Source organism: Sylvia atricapilla, chromosome 12 (assembly GCF_009819655.1).
Source record: "Sylvia atricapilla isolate bSylAtr1 chromosome 12, bSylAtr1.pri, whole genome shotgun sequence".
NCBI lineage: Eukaryota > Metazoa > Chordata > Aves > Passeriformes > Sylviidae > Sylvia > Sylvia atricapilla.
The window spans coordinates 13,693,415-13,714,008 of NC_089151.1; the positions used below are offsets into that span (position 1 = coordinate 13,693,415).

At 41.3% G+C, this 20,594-nt stretch overlaps 1 protein-coding gene across 3 annotated transcripts; it reads left to right on the forward strand.

Annotated features, from left to right (window-relative positions):
* The first annotated feature begins 5,268 nt into the window (after positions 1-5,268).
* Positions 5,269-20,081, forward strand: N4BP1 (NEDD4 binding protein 1). Of its 3 annotated transcripts, none has more exons than XM_066327892.1 (7): positions 5,269-5,656; positions 8,062-9,821; positions 13,920-14,050; positions 14,440-14,536; positions 15,813-15,920; positions 17,420-17,527; positions 19,576-20,081. In XM_066327892.1, exons 1-7 carry the CDS (start codon positions 5,414-5,416, stop codon positions 19,901-19,903), a joined length of 2,775 nt encoding a protein of 924 aa, XP_066183989.1. In that variant the 5' UTR covers positions 5,269-5,413; the 3' UTR covers positions 19,904-20,081. The 3 variants fall into 3 exon arrangements, with proteins under 3 accessions (XP_066183989.1, XP_066183990.1, XP_066183991.1); XM_066327894.1 differs by lacking the exon at positions 5,269-5,656 and adding an exon at positions 5,796-7,206; XM_066327893.1 differs by lacking the exon at positions 17,420-17,527.
* Positions 20,082-20,594: the final 513 nt, after the last annotated feature.

The following is a 20,594-nucleotide window of genomic DNA, read 5'->3' on the forward strand; positions in this document are numbered from 1 at the left end:
TTTAATCAACATTTAGTCTGCTCAGCAGTCAAACTGAAGTCAACAGGACCATACATTCAGATGAATATTCATTTATCTTGGTCTTAACCTTGTAACAGTTGGATTTTGTGCAAGTTATCTGCAAACTGACATAATTCAGACCTAGAAGTTTCTATACCTATTCTCATCTGCTTCGCACAAATATAAAGAGGAGAACAAGAAGCAAATCACCCACAGTAATGTTTACCACAGGCTGCATCTTTTAAAAGCATTTAAAAGACATTGTAAGCACAATCTTCACAGCTCATTGCATCCCTAGTACCTTTCAATTACTGGTGCAACTTCCCACCCACTCTGACACTGAACTGAACCTCCCAGAACAGACAGAAATCAGCCGAAAGGTCCTCTTCTGTTAGCAGTCAGCTACCTAACAGCTACAGCACCTGCAAGGACATTGCTCAGCAATTAACCATACCTGGTGCTTTATAGAAGAAAAAAAATTAAATTCCAGTAGTCAGAGTAGTAGCAAAATGTTTAAGAAAACTAAAACTAAAAAAAAAAAAAAAAAAAAAAAAAAAAAAAAAAAAAAAAAAAAACCACCGCTTGGCTGAAAGAGTCATAAAACCTTAATGACACTCAAGACTCTCGTTTTTGATAACCCTTAAACAATTATTTGAAAGAGCTTTATGAAATCCCTAGATTTTAGTAAGACTAGAAGGAATACCGTTTTAATTTTTGTAGTTGCAGAAACTTTGATGAGGTACTCTATTTTAAACTTAGAGTGACACTTGAGCATGGCTCACTTTTTGCAGCATTTCTGCATTTCTCAGAGCCAGCTGCATGATGCTGACACCCCTTCAGGTACCACTTGTCATTCCTGCAAGTAATTCAGCAGTGTTCAGTCCCCTCCCACAATAAAGGTTGTACTCTTAGGTTATCATTTGTTTTGTCAGTCATCTAAGCGAAGCTGCAATGTTTAAATACACAGTAGTCACACAGTGTGGAACCTTTAAAATTACTGGTAATAATATAGCTAAATATTTACATTAGAAAAAAGCCCCACAAAACTGTCTCCTGGAACATTTCCCAGGCTAAATAGCAGCCTTTGCCAATACACCTGCAGCTTTTTGTAACTAATTGAGGAACTTGAGCCAACACATTCAAAAAGCCTCAAAAAAAAACCAAATGCAGAGTCCATTACTTGAAAAAAATACTATCTATTCTCAACAATTGATGCATGTGTAATCGCAATACTTTTGTCTTTTATTCCTTTTATAAAGACTCAATTATTTACAACAGGTTATTTTGAAAGAAAATTGGAATTAAGAGAAGTAATTATTTCTAAAATTAAGGGATAGAATAAGTGTTATGGGTTAACACTAAAACCACTACAATAAGTTTCAGTTACAGAAACTACTAATTACAGAACCTATACCTTGGATCATTTTCAAAAAGTTTGCCTCTTGATACTAAACTCGACAATCTACAGGTTCATTAAGATGGCAGAATTGCAACAAATTCTCCAAAAGGGAAACTTTCTTAATCATCTTCTTAGTCACCAGGGCTTCAAGCACACATAAGTGTCTGTCACATCATAACTGGGGACTTGAACCAGATGTAGAAGTTTGTCTCTATAAAGCATCTTAAAAAATACCATTTCTAACTGGTTCTTACTTTTTTGTCTATAGTTCTGTTCACAATAAAAGCAACAACAAAATATTTTAGTTTAAAAGCATACCAAAATTTCCTAATGCGACTTTGGGGTTACCTTAAGTTTCAGGGCTATATTACACACAAAACTCGAAGGCTCTAGTCACATTATTTGTATATATTTCCTTCTGAAATATATAGAATTTATTTGAGGTATCACTCTTAGAATATGCTACAATTTGTGTTATGACTGTAAAGTCATAAAGTCATAAGTCATAAAGTCATAAAGTTTTTGCTAGTTCATACTCATGCAGGATACTTCCTATACCCTAGAATTTTAAGTCCACATCCTGCAAACAATCAAACAAGTATTTAAATTTATGCATGCAAATAAACCCACTGAAGACCATAATACTGAAGGTCAGATCAGAGCACCATCTCTAAAGTGCATTCACAGACTCCACAGCTCATTTACCCAGCACGAGTCTGAAAGACAGTTTGGAAATTTGGGTTCTTTGTTGTTTAAACCTGTACAGCTCCTGTTTCAAGTATGCGAGCCCAAACTATTCAGGAAGGCCCAGCTTCACAAAATCGTTCACATAACCAATTTTCAGTTGCAGAAATTCTAAAAAAGACAAAGAAGTCGCACCAGGCAGCTGAAGCAAGCTATTGTGAAACAAAAAAAACACCCCACACCTATTTACACATTACCATTACAGTATTTCCCCAGCAGTAATGCAAATAATGAACTTGGCACCGACTCACAGTCAGGAAAATCTCTAATATATCCCACAGGTGTGCCAAGCAGAAAAGTGAGACCAGGCATTGGGTGTGTCAAATTCCTTTGACTGCTACCAGCAAAATATTGCGCTTTTCCATCTCTAAAATGAACTTACAAGATAAAACCACAGATCCAGGAAAGTAAAATTTCCCCCTCACCTAAACAGAGCCCGCCACTTTGGATATCTTACTGCAAAATTAATTCCTCCCATAATAGGAAAACAAAATCATTCTTCCCAACAAATCCACTTTGTAGGCAGCCTATTGTAAGATGTCAGGATATTTCCAGTGTTCTCAACCTAGCTCACAATTGGGGTTTGAACACCTGCATTTGTGTTTATGGCAAGAGGTTTGAAATTTCTCCGAAGTATGAGGAAGATTAAGTTGAGGCTGCAGTTCCAAAAGAAAACAAAAACGTAAGAATACGTTTTCTAGTCCACATGACAACAACGCAGGGACAAAGTTCCAGCTTGTTTTAATAATTGTCCCATTATATAATCATTAATAAATCTTTTCAATAGCATCTTTTTTTCCACTTCAAAAGGGCTTTAGTTTGTCTTGAATGTTACAATGTCAGATACTACGTAGTCTCAGCAGGCTGGGAACCACAACTGCTCACACCCACAGTGACCTCCCTAAGTGCAGCCTCAGAACACTACAACACATTTGAATACAGATTTATCAAGAATATATCTAGGATTATACACATATAATAAATTCACCAGTGAAACCATATTTTATAACATGCAGCATGGCAAAACAGGCAAGAAAAGTGCCCACAGCACTAAGCATTATTACCCACATAATTTAGAAGTCAGTAAGCTTTTTTGGATATGAGATATTCCAAAAAGCTGTGTTGATGTGGTAGAAATCAATTTTCTTTAAGCTTTTGAACGATATTTTGTGCCCCAAAATGCTAGTAACTTCATTTTTATTATAAAGGATTATTATATCCTTGCTTACAATGTCGTTTGTAAGTAATAACAGCTAAAAGCAATATTGGCTGCAGTGTCTGCATTTTAACAGCGGATGGCACCAATCACCTCAGAAAATGCTTCTCTACATCTTAGCTTACATTCTTATGTGTGAATCTTGTAGCTTAATTCTACGGGAAAACAAAATGCAAGTGTCTAAACAACAAAAACAGGGGAGGGAAATTGTCTTCAGGAGAGTACTTCAGAGAAGCATCTTTCTTAAATATGACACTCCCTATCAAAAACCCTGTCCTGTGCAGAATGAGTGTTTGTGTGTGAATGCAGCCTGTGTACACAGATGTATTTTCCTTCAATTTTACCACTGTCACAGACAAATGTTTTATTTGGCTCAAAGAATGACTTTGAATTCAGGTTAAAAAATGTAGCAATACGTGGATGTTAGCTTTTAGCGAAATTTTCCTATGGGCTGAGAACTGCAGACTGTCATTTGCCTAAAAAGTTCTAATAGGAATGCAAGTGGCTTTATAAAAATGATATTTCATATTTCTGTATTAAACCTTTCCTGGTTTAACATACAAATAGATTAAAACAAAATATGTACACCTAAATGCACAACAACAAAATATTTGTCCTCCCTTTGTAGGCTGCATTTAATGAACAGCCGCCAAAATCTAACTGCACAGCGATGCTCAAGAGATGGCCAAAACAAGCTGGAATCAAATAGTACCAAGGGGAACTTGGAAGATATTAACCTGTGTTTGGGATGGTATGAAAGGAGACATTTACTCCTTTGTACCACAGCTGGTCCGTACTGTCAGCTCCAGGCACCCAAAAGTCAACAGCAGTGCCAGAGATACTTTTTAAGACCTAATTTATCCTTCACAGTTTGGGGGTGAGGGGGCCGCTAAGTAAAAACGCGCCCTCTATATTTTCCGACTTATCAGAGCTGAAGATTTGGGGATGGGAGGTACACTTCTGTCCCCGGCCATCAGAAGGGATAAAGCTCGCATTTCTTTTTAGATGCACTCCAGGTAGACGGTACCGGACCTGTTTGTGCCAAGGCTGTGTCAGACCAAGGGTTCCCGGGAGCCCCCGGCTGTGACCGCGGGGAGCGGCCGCCGGGGGTGCGCCGGGCGATAACAGCGACACGGGCGCGGGGACCGCCCGCCCTCTCCCGCAACACACACAGCGGGGAGAGCAGCCGAGGGGCGGGGAACCACCGGGAGGTGGGGACACAATCACCGGGGCGGGGATGGAGGGAGCGGGAGGGCTCCGGGCTCCTCAGCGCCAGAGACGGGGAATGCCGGGCACTGCCGCTGCTGGAGCGGGCCCCCGGAGCGGACAGAGCTGCTCAAGGCACTGAAGCACCTGTCCTGCGAGGAAAGGCTGAGGGAGCTGGGCCTGTGCAGCCTCGGGAACAGACTGAGACGGGACCTCATGAATGTGTATAAATACCTAAAGAGGGCTTGCCAAGAGGACGGACCAGGCTCCGCTCGGTGGTGAAACTGATGCATAGGAAGTTCCACCTGAATACGAGGAAGAACTTCTCTGGTGTGCAGTGACTGCGCACGGGCACAGACTGCCCAGAGCGGTGTGCAGTGAGGATGCTGCAGGCCTGCCCAGGAGCCGCGCAGCGCCGAGTGCCGGGGATGGCCCCGCCGGCCCGGCCCCGCCCACCGCGCTGGCCCCGCCCTGCCGCCCTCAGGGGGCGGGACGGCCCCGCGCACACTGCTGGGGGCGGGGCTATGTCGGGCTGGGGGCGGGGCTATGTCGGGCTGGGGGCGGGGCTATGTCGGGCTGGAGCAGGGGCTGGGGCGGGGCTAGGCGGGGCTGGGGAGGGGCTATGCCGGGCTGGGGGCGGGGCTAGGCCGGGCTGGGGCGGGGCTAGGCCGGGCTGGGGGCGGGGCTAGGCCGGGATGGGGCGGGGCTAGGCCGCCGGTGCTACCCATGGCGGCGCGGCGGCGGGCGGGCACCGCCAGGAGCCGTCGCGGGCCGATGACGCGGGAGATCGCGGCGGTGTTTCCCGGTGTCGCTGTTCCCGGTGCGATGGGATTGCGCTCCCCGCGTTGATGGCGGCCCCCCGGACACCGCACGGCTCCGCGCTGGGGCCCAGGGTGGATGAGTTCACCGTCCCCGCCGAGAAGAGCCGCCTCCTGGAGCGCAGCCGGGGCCGCATCGAGGGCTTGTTCGAGGTGCGGCTGGCCGTGCTGGGGGCGCAGGGGGACTGGCGGCCCGCGCTGCCGGCACCCAACGCCAGTGCCAGGATCTGGGTGCAGCTGGAGGGCTGCGCCAAGGCCGTGAGCAGCGCCAAGGTACGGGCCGGGCCGCGGGGTTGCGGGCGGACAGGCCCCGCCGGACCGGCACGGCCGGGGCCCGGCCTGGGGGAGGAAAGGGTGGGGAGAAGCCGAGCGCCCCAGGAGGAAACGAGCGGCGCTGCTTTGGCAGGTGGGCGTGTGCCCGGTGCCAGGGAGTCTCCGGCCGTGTTGACATAAGCGTGGGGAATACAGCGGAGCAGCTCCGCTGGCAAGTGCAAAGTTCACGGGCACCGTGTTATGAAATAGTCCATAAATAAAGTAGCTGAGGGGTAGCACCGGTGTGAGGATGGGCCGAGATTTGTTTTAAAGCGAGGTTGAAATGTTTCGCTTTCCTTCTTCCTCCTGAAGTCAGGAAATTCCTCGGAGTTGTTTGGGCGTTGCCGTGTTTTGCCTTACGGACTTCTCATATTCTGTGGCGTTTAGCAGCTCGTTAGCAAAGCTGTTAGTAAAGCTTAACGCAGCTAACATTTCCTTGTAAAAATTGTCAGACCTGAACAGCTTCAGCAGTCTGGAGCAGAGAGTTCTCATTTTAACCCAGCTCTGACGCGGATGCAGGTTGTGTCTCAGAGGGGACCACAGTTGCTGTGAAATGTCTTCTCACGTGTTAAAGGTCTTGCACAACTAACCTTTGGGGGGGACTTTCTCAGCAGTAATGCTGAAATTGATATTACTCATAACGAACCTGGCAAGTACAGCTGTTTGAATCATGTGATGAGGATTTTGGTGTGAGCAGTCGCTAGGCTGAAGGTCCCGTTCAGCCCCGAATCTCGATATACGGGCGTTGGTTGGTGTGTTTGTGTAACTGCACTTGGGTGTTAGTGGGGATCCGGAGCATGTGTTTTGTGACAGATTTCCGACTTGGCAGCCTGCTTTCAAAACCTTGATTCCTTAACTGTGCCGTGCACGTGTTTCTCGACACGTACTGCACTTCCTTACTATGAGTTGTAGAAAATACTATTAATGTATAAGGGTTTGTATTATTTGACTCTGAAACCTACTCTAAACCAATTTGCCTGGGCTCAGAGAATCCAGAAACTGTTACAGGTAGCTATTCTCCAGGCATCTGCAGTGCAACTTCCCATTTTTTCCAGGAGATTAAAGCACAAGAAATAAATAGCACAAGATTTCAGTTTTCTAACTGCTGCTTTTCTTAACAAGATAAAAAATGTTTTCTACTCTTAATACTTTAAAGGGTATGAGAACCTTGATTTCTGTTATAGGTAGAGCAGTTTTCAGACACAGTCTGGAGGAATTATTGACTAGAAAGTATAAAAAATTGCTCATCTTCTGTTGAGAGGTTTGGTGGTGTTTTACTTCATCATGTATACATAGACATATAATGTATACATACAATGTATACATTCTCCACTGCTGCGTAGTTTTTAAAAAAAAGTTCCTAGATATAGAGTATCCTTTCCACCAATTATGTTTTCTTGTTGCTCTGCAAAAGCAGTCTGGGGTGGAGAGTAAGCCTGTGGGTTTTGGTGAGGACGCAGTGTGTGCTCCTGAGGCAGCCTGCCTTGGTACCCGTGATGATGTAACTTGAGGTGACAGGAAATGATGTGTTATTCACTACCTTGTGTTGGTTCTCACTTCCATTTCAAATAATTAATGTTTGAGAGTAAATGCAGATTATAAAACGTGGTATACTTGGGGTTCTGCAAATACATTGACTGCAGCTTAGAAGCTGGTTTCACTTCTAAAGAGTGAAGTGCCTCACAGAAAGAGGCAGTTTGGGAAAAATAATGCTATCTGAAAGAATAAATAGTTTACTGTATTGACAGAGTTTTGCACTCTTGACACATTTAAAACAGGGTAGTATAGTGGATTTACCTGTAGCAGCTTACAGGTGGCAGAAGTGGCACTGGGGTTTAAATTTTTTTTTTTTTTTTTTTTTTTAAGTTTGAAAAACCTGAACTTCAGGAAACACAGAAGTATCTGGAGTGTGGTGTTTTCTTAGTAGCAAAAATACAGGATGGCTGCTGGTGTGATTGGCCTTAGGAAATGTACTTTGAAACTTTTTAGAAGTTCAGGTTTATGAACTAAGTAGAACTCTAGTGAAAGGCATTTATTGATGAAAAACTCTCTTTGACCAAAGAATGGGGATGGGAAAATAAATCTGTCAGTCTTTTAAACTGTTCGATCTACAAAGTTATCTGTTACTATCATGTATAAATAAGATAATATAAAAGAGAACCTTCTATGAAATCTATTTAAAAATAATTTTAGATATTGGTGGTTTATTTCTATTGTCCTGTTTACTGGCAGTGTTTACTTTTTCACATCACTTATGCTAAGTTTGCTTTATTTTCTAATGTTTCTGTCCATTACTGACCTAATAAAAACCAACTGAGTATATTAGGTTTTCACAGCTATTCACTCTGCTCTCTTTCTCCTCTTAGGAGTACGTCAAGGGACTGTGTGAACCTGAGCTAGAAGAAAAGGAGTATTACCCAAAGGACATGCACTGCATCTTCGTTGGTGCACAGAGCCTGTTCCTCAACAGCCTTATTCAGGATACCTGTGCTGATGTAACAGTGCTGGAAATGGGATTGCTCAGTATTAAGGGGGGTGCAGAAGCTGTTGTTATGGCTCAAAGTCACGTGCAGCAGTTTGTGAAGCTTTTTGAGAATAATGAAAGCTTATTAAATGACAACGAACCAGAGATTAAGAAGCAGTTCAGGCAATTTGTGGAAGCACATGCTGATAAGTATACAATGGATTTACTGATTTTGCCTAGTGCACTAAAAAGAGAACTCCTAGCTCTGACCCAAACTGATGTTTCTAAAGGGGAGACTAATATCATAGATCTCACAGACTCTGAAAGCCCACAGCAGCTTGGACAAAACAGCACCTCCAAAGTCATTGCTGCAAACAGAGATGGAAGGGCAGATGGGGAGGAAGCAAGAAGAAATGCTGGCACACCTGTAACTGAGCTTACAAAGCAAATGGACACCGTGTTTTCTGATGCTTCTGAAACAAGGTTTGTTCCCATAAAGGGCCCTCTGTTAGAGGCAGTGGCCTGTAAAGAGAGGCAATCATGTAAAAGAAGGTCTTCTGATGCGGAGGAAAGGCTCCCTAAGAAGCATTTATCTTTGGAAAATGATGAGCAAGTGGCATCTGCTTTACACAAGAATCCTTCAGCTCCTGATGCAGTTATTGATCTGGTTTTGGACAGCTGCAATGAATCAGATGGTCCTACTTACTGCCTTAGAGAGGGTGATGCTCTCACTGAGGAAATGGAATATAAGATTCTTGTGAACTTCTTCAGAACAATGGGGTATTCCCAAACTATTGTAGAAAAGGTTATTGGTATCCTAGGACAATCTGTGGAACCATTAATATTGCTAGAAGAAATTGAAAAGGAAAACTTAAAGCTTAAAAAAGAACACGAACAGTCATCTCAAAAGCCTACAACTGTCAATCTTCCTTTAGGAAATAATGTCAATAATTCACAAAATCTAGAAGACAAAGGCGCTTCTAGGAATAAAAGTCCACTTAAATCGGGTCCTATTTTAAAGGAGACAAAAAATGAATATCACAAAGTAAGAGGTGCTCCAGACGCACAGGTTGGTGCAGAAGATAAAATGCATAAATTGGTATGCAAATCATCTCCTCCTACCAGCAAAAATTCAGTTCTGTGCTATAAAGAGAGAGATGTTTATGGCCCTGGTAAAAATCACAACTCAAGGTCAAGCAATACAGAAACTGATGGTGAGGTAGCTTTCAGCACTGTGCAAGCAGGAGCTCTAAAAGATGTTGGCTTTGTCGCCAGAGGGGGCTCAGACATGCAGCATATCACAAGTAAGAGTAAAACTGCATTTCAGCAAAAATTTGCAGGGCCCTCAACTGCACAGAACAGCCGCCCTGGTTCTGAGGAGCAGCTGGGACACTGCAGCTCTTCTCAAGAAAGGCCTCTCCACCAGCACCTTTCCCAAACCTCTCATTGTGACAGTCCTGTCCCAGACCAGTTACAGTCTTCACAAAAACACCCATCAAATCCAGACAGAGACGCAGTGGGCCCACATCCAGACCATTCAGTTACTGGAGTTCAAAGGTTTTTGGACTCTCTGAAGAAGCCATACAAACTGGAGTTGATAAACGAACCTGGAAAACCATATTTAAAACACATCATTATTGATGGAAGCAATGTTGCAATCTCGTAAGTATTGTTCTTTTCAGCTATCCCTTTATTAACTGTTCAGTGAACTTCCAGATGAAATGGGGGCTAAGAGATTGCAATGGCATGTGTTAAGGTTTCACTAGCCAGGGTTTTGGTGTCCTGTACACTCAGCTGTGCCATTTCTGAGTAATCTGATTTGAACCACTAGTGTTCAGCTAGTTCTAACACTTCAGTCAGAAGTAATCTCAGGGCAAGCTTTGCTCTGTTGCAATCAGTGTTATGCATGAAGTTTAATTTGCTTTGCCAGTGCCTAACAATGGGGTTAAATTATTGTCAGCTTAAGTGGTTTAGGGGGGGGGGGGTTTGTGCTCTTAACATCTTGTAGTTTTAAAGTGGAGGTTCTTATCTAGTAGTGACATATTTCTTCTGTAACAGCATTGCATATTAGTGCTTGGATCCTGTTATTTTTTTGCAAATGTATATATGTATGTTTACCAACTCTAAATGTGCATTACTGAGGTTCCAATTTTTCCTTCATGCAGCCCAGTGGACTGCCCTGCACACACCCCACACTGGAGTGGGGCATAGTAGCTGGGTGCTATTGACATCAGTCCCCAAGAAGGTTATATAACACCTGGTGCCTTCTGCCCAACCAAATGAAAACTGGTTATGCAATGTAAAGGGCACAGCTGCCTCAAAATAGCAGAACCATTTTGATATTCTCTTGTCCTACTAAATTATCAATGCTTGAGGGCCTGTTGGTTTGATCATGTAGGTATTCTGCAGCCTCCCTCTGGGCTAAGTAACACCTCACTAGTTTCTTGCATTTATAAAGTGAAGAGTTGTTTGCAAAATTGCTTTGAATAGTTCTCAATTTTACTTTTTAATACCTTGAGAACTGCTTCCCTGCCTGTGCTGGTTCTGGATTCTTTTGGCCCTCTTTTTTGATGAGGGTGTGGGTATTAATGCATCACCCACATGCTTAGACTAATGCTATATGGGTTTCTGAATCATGGCTTCCCTCGTGTCATAAGTCCAGAAAACTGCAACAGTTGTAGAATTTTTTCTTTTGACATGTGCAAGATGTTGATCTGTTATCACATTGTCTCAGGGTGCTTGTGGAATGAGAGAACACCTAGAGTTTACCCAGCCGCACACAAGTATTTTTTAAAATTACCTGGTTTTGTATGCTGAAAACTGGCCTTTTGAGGGCAGAGTGCAATATCCAGTTGTTGGGTAATTTAATATTTTATTACAATGTGGAAGAAACTCAGAATGAAAGAATAATTGAATGGAATTATATCTTCCTAGAATAGCTTGTAAATAATATGTACTTGTGGTGGTGCATCCAATCAGAAACATGAAGTGCCCAAAGAAGTCAGGAAACAAAGGGTAAGCAATTATCCTTTGAAGCCTTGGTAAACCATTTACCTGAATCATAGCCCAAGTGGAGGGGCACCATTGTTCCTGGCCTTCAGGGAGGAAAGCCCAGGAGTTACTGGGTTGGGTTGTGGCCAGAGACACTTACTGCTGGCCAAAGTCAGTCACCCAGTGCTGGGTGGGGCCCTTGGAGCTCCCCTGGGGCTCAGCAGCTGTGCCAGCACCTTCCTCGAGTGGGGCACTGCTCAGAGCTCCCAAATCCTCACCTCTGTGATACTCAGAGGACTGCTGCTGGCAGCAAAGCTCCCACACAGCTCTCCACACTTCCCGAGGTGTGAGCCTTGCCTCTTGGGAAATGCAAAGAGACTTCCTGTGAGCATTTCACTGACGCTGAATGGAATTTTTTGACGAGTACCTTTAGGCACAGAGAAATTAGGTGTTCACATTGTGTACCTGTGTGTGTGTGAGTTGATCACGATCTGAATGTTACTGCCTCAGATCTGCAGTTAAGTTGTTGTTATAGCTGTAGTGAGCCCTGTGGAATTGCTTTGTAAATGTTAAAGAACTGGATAATTAAGTGCTGCTAAACCCTTTTGCACCCTTATCTTTGCATCCATATGCTTTGCACCCTCACCCCCTTCTGCATTCCTGGCTTCTCTGTAAATCAGACTGATTCTAACTTGATCTTTGTCTGCCTTCGTCTGTGCAGTAAATAATGAACTTACTCTTCACAAGAGTGAATATTGCCACCAAACTCTGTGAAGCCGTATTTTCATAAATTCATATCAAACCCTACCTTTGGCAATAGCTTTGACAGTGTTTAAGTAGCCAAACCACTTATTTGCGATAGTATTTACTTTAGTTACAAACAAAAGGGAAAATGTTACATGTCCCAGAAGGCAACCTGCTCTTTGCTGCTTTGTGCTGCTTATGATTTTTGTTTAATTTAGGAACTACCTTTGGAGGGTCTTCACAGGATTTTAAAGAACTGGGACAGGCAAAACCAGCATTTGCAATGGCATTTGGAGAACAGATGCAGTCTCTGAGATGGGTATCTTGAAATGACCACCTTGCTGTGGTGATTTGCTGTCCCTTCAGGTGTTTATCTAACTCAGTTTAAGTATTTAATGTTTAGTTTAGTTTAGCAGTGACATATTTGTTCATGTTATTATAGCTTACATTAATTCTACATGTTATTTGATAAATTGCTTCTATTTGCATGCTTTTTTAAATTGTAGCAAAGCAGGACTTTGTGATCATTCCAGACAAATCAGGAGCTGCTTTTCTAAGCTTCAAAACACTTAAAAAACTACACTGTAGTTCACCCAGCTTGGAGCTCTGAAACAGGAGGATGAACAAGCAGAGAGAGCATGCATTTTGACATGAATATTGAGACCTCTGCATTTCTTGCAGTCCAGTTGAGAATCATTAATTCATTGAAAATATTTAACAGAGTTTTCCAAATTAATGAGTAGGATGCCTAACTTAAATTAGTGGGATGATGGCTGCATTTAAAGTTTATGTCCCAAAAGCCTTTTCTGTCTTTCTACATAAAGAATTCCTCTCCAGATTCAGAGAACCTTAATAGATATAAAATTTGGTAAACATGTTTTTTAAAGAATTTACAAAATTTGAAAAGGATAAATGAATGCTACTAAAGACTGAGTTTGACTGTAAAGTATTTCCACGGAAATCTTTTAAAGACCATTATGTTGGGAGATTTCTTGGTAGTTTAAACTAGGGTTTAAAGATAAGATTCTGTTCAAAAGTAACAGGGCTTACTATTAGGGCTTATAATACACTTGCCTATTATTTGGGAAACTGGTTTGAAAGAGGGTTACCACTTGCTCACTTATTGTTAAAAGTACTTTGTAGTGATTTGGCATTTAATTCAAAACATAGATTGTACTTATTTTGCAAGAAATGCTTTGGCTGTTCATGCCATCGGTGCTCAATCAGCATGTCTTTTCTAGGGAATCATATCTTTGTTTTGTCTAAGTGTAGCCTCTATGCAAATGCTGGAGTCTGGTTAGACAGTTAATTTTGCCATATGTTAAATAGGCAAATAGAGTATTTGGGATAATTCCAGTTGGGAAGGGCCTCACAGGGTTATCAATTCAAATGTTTGTGTCCCCTCATTTTAGGCAGTTTTTCTGGAAAACCGCTTAAGGGGGTTGTAAAAACAGATTATGAACATCTTATATGTTAAAACAGAAAAAAAAGATAATTGCCAAAATACAATGTTTTGAAAATATTTCTTCAAAGAAATTTCATTATTTTGCTTCAATTGTTCAGATTGTTGAAATGAAGGGAGAGGATGCACTAATAATTTTCAGAGAGCCGTTCAGGTGTAATCATTGGTAATCAGTTGAACCAAAGGTGTTCTATTTTGTAGTAGGACTGTATTTGGAACTACTACAATATTGGATTGCTATAGTTTTAATCTGTACTCAGTAATGTTCAGAACCATCACTATGGGCCTCTTTTTTAAAGCTAAACCCACTTCTGATTACTCCATTGTTGTCGTGCCCAGGAAACTGAAAGGAGACTGAGCTATAAAATTGCAAAGTGATGTATCTGTCCTTTTCTTTCACTGAACAACTCTTTCCATTTAGAACCACCTTCCTGTCTTCTTTTCCTGAGGCTCTTTGTGGGACTTCCAGCTTCACTTTGCAAGGTTTTTGTTCCATTTTCTTTGTTTTCCTGGCAGTAAAACCTTAGTGAATTTAATCTCCCTTATTTTTGTTTCACCCTCAGTCATGGTCTAAGGAAATTCTTCTCCTGTCGAGGAATTGCAATAGCTGTTGACTACTTTTGGAAACGTGGCCACAGAAATATTACTGTGTTTGTTCCACAGTGGAGAACAAGACGTGACCCTTCCATTACAGGTGAGGGACGTTTCCTAATGTTTCCTTAATCAAACCAGACTGTAACTATTTCTTTGGGTACTTCTGCAAAGAATAAATGGCGAAGGAATGTTTCATCAAATGTTGAGCAGGAATCTGGCTGCTCAGCATGATTAATTGGGGTTCCACACACAGTGTGAGAGACCCTGAGATGCTGTTTAGGCTGACAGGTGTGCCATCAGAGGAGGCCTTTTTGGGTTGTTTTTGGTTTGCTCTTTAATTTCTAGTTTTGATCTCTTCTTCCCCATTTTTATAGTATGAGCAATTCTTCAGCTATCAATGTCATTTCTATAGCTTAACTGGTACAAAGATAGCCCATTGTCTCTCTGCTAATTATATCTCAGACTAATTGTCAAATCATGTTTTAACAGAGCAGAATTTCTTAACACAGCTCGAGGATGTTGGAATATTGTCTTTAACCCCTGCAAGGATGGTTTTAGGAGCAAGAATTGCTGCTCACGATGACAGGTACAGAATATACATAAAGTCTTCCTAAACAGCTGACTAATTTTTGTAAAAGCTTAATATTTCATGAGCAGTTCTATTAGCTAGTTCTGCAACCTCTCTAGACAGAGCTATGCATCCAACTTAAGACTGAGTTCTACATTATATCACTCTTGTAGGAAACACTACCATGTATTCAGAAAGTCATGGAGAACTACAAATTTTCATGGCAATTGGAAAAAAAAAAAAAACAGTCTGAAGGATTTTATCTTTCAGTCCTGTTTTTATGCTTTTCTGTTCATCATCTGTCCCTGAATTGTCTTTTATGCTTGGGGCATAAAGCAGCTGCTGCTAGATACTATTTAGCCCCATTTTCTCCTAGATGCCTTGCTAGCACACAGACCTTGCTGTGTGTTTGGAGCAGTGTATTTGTAATCCTGTGTAAGCCAGTGAACTTCCAAGTTCCTTTGACTATCAAAGATCAGCTTCAAAATGTGGGGATCAGCTGTCAGTGAGCAAGGCACAGTAGGCTTTAGGAGTCTGTGTTGTGAGAGTTTCCTAATACTTCACTAATGTTTTATATATTCCCTGCATATTTCATTAATATTTCATATTAAATGTTCTGGGAGTACAGCTGAGATTATTGTGGAAATAAGTGTTATAATAACATATTTGCACTTTTGTTAAAAGCATGCACTTCCCTTTAAAAGGACACCATCCATTATCTTGTGGCTAAAATAGTTTCAAATGGCACCAAATACATTTTCAGAGACATTATAAAAGAAAGCAAACAGGTTTTTTTCTTAATAAATCAATAGTTATGTTTTGTCATAACTTATTTAACAGAAGGATTTTTAAGAAGTGTTGACAGAGCAAACAACTAACATGCAGAACACTGACTTACAGACCACAGACATTAATGCTGAGTAAAAAAAGTGTATGGAAATGAGTTTGTGTTGGATTGTGTAATAAATACTGTACTGTTTCATAGAGCAAGCCATTTACCTATGCAAATATTTAGATCATGGAGTTTGGGAGCTTTTGCTTGCGTGGGTTTGTTTGTTTGGTTTTTTAATGGAGAAGAAAACCTCCCATGAAGACTGCTGCAGTAGATAAATGCATGCTACCCAAACCTTGTAAGTTTAAGGTGGGTAACAGCAGAGTAATTTCCTGGTAATTGAGGTGCTTGTTTTCATGCAGATAGATTACTTTTGGATGATGAAATGTTTCATTTTCTAGATCTTTGGATTGTTTTCAGCAAAACTAACTCTCTTAGTGATCTTTGAAATTAATCTTGCAGGTTTTTATTACATCTTGCTGCTAAAACTGGAGGTATTATTGTGACTAATGATAACTTCAGAGAATTTGTGACAGAATCATTTGCCTGGAGAGAAATTATTCAAAAAAGGTAATTATTAAATTTCTGTGAAATCTGAAAAGGATGTCTGTCCTTTTGTAGGCACTCTACCTACATGTGGGGTTTTGCTGTCTTTAATTAATCTGTCATGCAATTCTGGTAGATCCAAATAAAGTACTCTGTGATTCACTGTGGTGATTCATGGCCTTACAGTCATGTGTTGAGTAGTCTAATAGCTCTGTTATTCATATATTCTGTCATATCTGTGTGTTAGTTGCTCACATAAGCAGGAGCTTGGTGTAACAGCACACGTGTCACTCTGAAGGCTGGTGTTGGACCTTGTTTGAGCAGTCATTTTCACAGCCTCTCTTGTCTGAAGGCTCAGGGAGACACGATAGCTGATGAGGATGTACAGTGTCACTTTCAGTTGTTCAGATTCAATTGCTCTTTACTCAAGTGGGACAGATTGGCACAGAAGGAAATGAACACTTGTAGCATATCCATGGAGCCATTTCTCTGCAAATGTTGTTGTTTGGGTTTAGATGAGTTCAGTTAGTCACCAAATATCCCTGCTTTATCTTGTGGACTTTGTTTCTGTTTGTTTCTTCTTCTTTCTTTATTAGTTTGTTGGGTTTTGGTGTTTGGGATTTTATTTTTTCCGTTTCACTTAAATCCAGTTGTTTTACTGCTAAGGTGTGATCTTCTGTTAGTGAAATTTCCCTCTAATCCTTCAGTGTCCCTGACATCCCATGAGGGTACATCTGTTAAAGTGGCTGGAATCAGTGTAGCTCTAATGAAATAAGTGACTAAAAACTTGCCCTGGATTCTCACAATATAGCTGTGAGACTGACCATATTGCTGTGCAGCTGATGCTGGATAATCATGTAGGCATTTACATCATTTCTTGAGTGAATTCTACCCAAGTCAGGTTCTGTTCTCTCACAGAACTTTGGCCAGAACACTTGGCATGACATCTCGAGTCTGTGGGTTTTTAAGAGCTTGTGTTAACATCTGCTATTAGTTTTACTTCTAGGGAAATTCCACTGTACCAAATCTTCTCCTTGCAGACAAATTTCAGTCGAATTGTGGGGGTTTTTTCAATGCAGATTTGTACCTGTCCCAAAATGGTTCAGAAAAACAGTTTCATGTCTTAACTGTAAACATTTAATGCTATATTTGCTAGTTGTGTGGCTTTCTGCGAACACAGGCATTTCAGCTACATGGCTGAATATCCTTGCAAGAAAGGGGAGTTAGGACAACCAGAAAATCTCTAATCACCTAGAAAATTCCACCAGGGTCTTGTTGCAAATTTTCTGTCATAAAACAGTTGCTGAGGAAAAAAAAAAAAAAAAAAAAAGGAGCAAAGTTCTGTGTTCTGCAGTGTAATAGGGAGAGTTCACAACTCTCATGGAATTATTTTGACAGGGTCTACTATTTAATCTTCAGGGACTCCTGATGTGGTGTCTACTCTAAGGAAATTAATCCTGTGCTACAAAGGTGAAGGACAACAAGGGTGTAATACCTTGTTATTTATAAGAACTCTCTTGCAGGTTGCTCCAGTACACTTTTGCTGGTGACATATTTATGGTTCCTGATGATCCTTTGGGAAGAAATGGACCCAGATTAGATGACTTCCTTCGAAGTGAAGGCTGTTCTAGGTATAAACACTGTTTTCACTTTGGTTTGACAGTTACTTCACTTTAGAAATAAACTGTTCTCCTGGTTCACTCACACACCTGTAAAGCGCAGTGAAGTTAAGCAGGAACACTGCAGCATGTGGCAGTTTAACAACCCCAACATTTTCCTGTTACTTGTTGGTTCAGAAACTGCTGGTGCCATTTGCCTCTAATCAAGATCCCTCTGAGAACTAAGATAAGTATGACAAAAGCTTCTTCTGAGGTCTGACTGTGGTGGCTTTCCTGCAGAGGTGTGTTAACAGCACCTGGAGGTGTCAGAGATGTGGAAATGTGTTGTTAATTACACTGACTTTATCTAGGACACCCTGGCTGGTCACTGCCTCATGGTGGGACAATAGGTGCTACAAACACTCTGCACTCAGGTTTTTTTGTCACAGGGGAAACATCATGGTTGAGGGTATCTTACTGTTGTCAGAACAATTTTTGAGGCATTGTTATTAAATCTGTTAGTATTTGAGTAATAATTATAAATATTAATGAACATATATTGTTCATTTAAGATTAATGTACTTTATTAATGTGCACATATTCAAAGTATGAATTTGCTTTGCATGAACTGCCAAGATTTGAGAATTAGTTTGCTGTTTTGCACAAAATAATATGCTGTTCTTTCACTGGTTCAGGAACTAGAAATGCTAATAATTCTGAGTATTGAGAGGGCTTTTAAAAACAAGTAGAGTTAACTTAAAAATTGACAATAGAAAAGGCAAGCTATGCTTAAGGATTAATACAAAGAATAGGCAAGAATCTCATCTGTTTTTGAGGAAACATTTGAGGAAAGTGGAACATTTTTATACCATAGATTACAAGCTGATTTGGAGTGTGTTGACATTAAAAAAGCAAGTGCTAGAACTCCAGAAGGAAATCTAAGTATTCAAGCTCTTGTACAAAACCTTTGAGGTGTTATTTGGAACACCATGTTTTACCTGCCTGTGTCTGAAATAAAATGAAAACAGAGTGTTCTGAGGTAGGTGAGTGTGATGATTGTAGAAATGGAGAGAGTCTTTTGAGAAGACCACAGAAGAGCTTGGTTTCTTATCTGTAAACTTGGAACTGGAACTAGGCTTTGGTGTTTGGTTTAGGGTTGGGTTTTTTGCGGGGGCAGAGGCAGGAAGAACAGAGAAAAGCTGCCAGTGCAAGAAGTTAATTTTGTTCCTTCCTTGTGACTTTTCTGCGTGAGTTAAATGATGCAGAAAGCAAAAATGGCAGCAGGAAAAAGATCAGAAACTGGGGGGATCTTCAGCAATTAGAAAACCTTTCCATGCTGAGGGAGGGGAGGTGTCATAACCCAAATGCTTTTAAAATAGAGCTCTATAACTTAGATACTGTTTCTCTTGGTGGTAGGAAACCAGACTGTAACATGAGTTGCACTTCATATTTCTCTGGTATCTGCTGGCATCTGAAGTTGACTGAACTTTAAATTTTGTAGTGCTAGCAGTGTATAGAGTTGCAAAACTTTTTAAAGTCTGAAATGATATCTCACTAATTAAGGAAGAGTATTCCAATCCTGAGACTGCTAAAACTACTTAATTGCCCTGTTAAGGATACCATACAAGGGAAACAAGGCCCTGATCTAAATAAGAGCACAGCTCAGTCCAGAGCAAAAGTACACAAGGAATAGTCTCGTGAAGCAGTCTTGGAAGCCCCTTTGGTCTGTCAGCATGTTCCACGTCAGTGTACCTGTGTTCAATGGATCCTTTTATCTATACCTTTATAAAACAGCTTTTGGCGGTTGCTGTAATCTGCCAAGTAAAGGACTCACAGCATATTGAGGCTATCTCTGGGTGATATTAATGTTAGTTGTGCCAGATTCATATTAAGAACTGTTATACCTCGTGTGTTGTTTCACTTTGAAAGAATGCTTGTCATTTGGTTCCAGTCAGTAAGTGGCTGAGTAGCAGGGAAGTTTAAGTTGTACACGTTTCTCTTTTCTCTTTCATGTACAGAGAGTGCTACAGCTAGCATCTCCTTTAGTTTAATTAATTAATTTTGTTTATCTTGTTCCACAGAGATTCTTGGTCAGCACAGAAGGCTTTACAGAGCAGTGGCCAGTATTCTGAGGTGCCTTTCTTCCTCCCCGAAGTGAGCAGCAGCAGCCGCCAGCCTGCAGGGAGAGTGCACGATGATGGTTCATCGCCGTGGCTTCCGCGGGAACAGAGCACTGAGCCTCGGCCAGCAATTCCACCACAGAGATCTGCCTCAGAAACAGTCCAGCTCAGAGAAGCCCTGATCAAAATCTTTCCTGACTATGATCAAAGGCAGAAGATTGATCGAATACTATTTGATCATCCGTTCATGAGAGATCTTAATGCACTGTCTGCCATGGTGCTTGACTGAATGCTTACACAGCTTTTATATCACGACTGCTCTGACTAACAATTATCAATGTGAAGAAAAATGCTACTTTGTGAATATTAAAAACTTAATTTTATTTGTATAAACAAAGATATTTTTGTGGATGTTCTGTTCCTAATAGATGCCAGGTTTTGGTAAATTAAAAACTGCTACTACTACAGGTTTGTAGTAATATTTTCTATGAAAAAAAAAAAAAACCAAATCTTCTGCCTCACTTGAATTGCTTATTAAAGCAGCACTCCCTTTTGAGCAGTGTGGTAGGACTTTTTCCAGGACCTTTTTCCCAAGGCAGAATTCCTGTCGGTTGGAGACCAGCGAGTGGGAGCAGCTGCCAGCAGGTGGCGGCCGTGGGCCCGTGGGGATTCCCGGGAAGGGCGTGGAAATCCAGGAAAATCCATTTGCTCTTTCAGACTGGAAATGCTCTGCGGGGCAGTTGGAAGAGAAATTATAAATTCACAGCTCTCATCGGGATTTGAATGCTTTTAAAGATCTGAAGCCTACACTGTTTTTTATATTGGAAATTATCTCAAGCATCAGTATTCTTTCAGAATAGTTTTAATATCTTTAACGATTGCACTGACACCTTTTTGTCTTTGTCTTGCCTGTTGTAAGTGTGAATGGTGTGATGTTAACAGAATGTGTTGCTGTCTGTATAGAAATGGCTTTTTTGTGT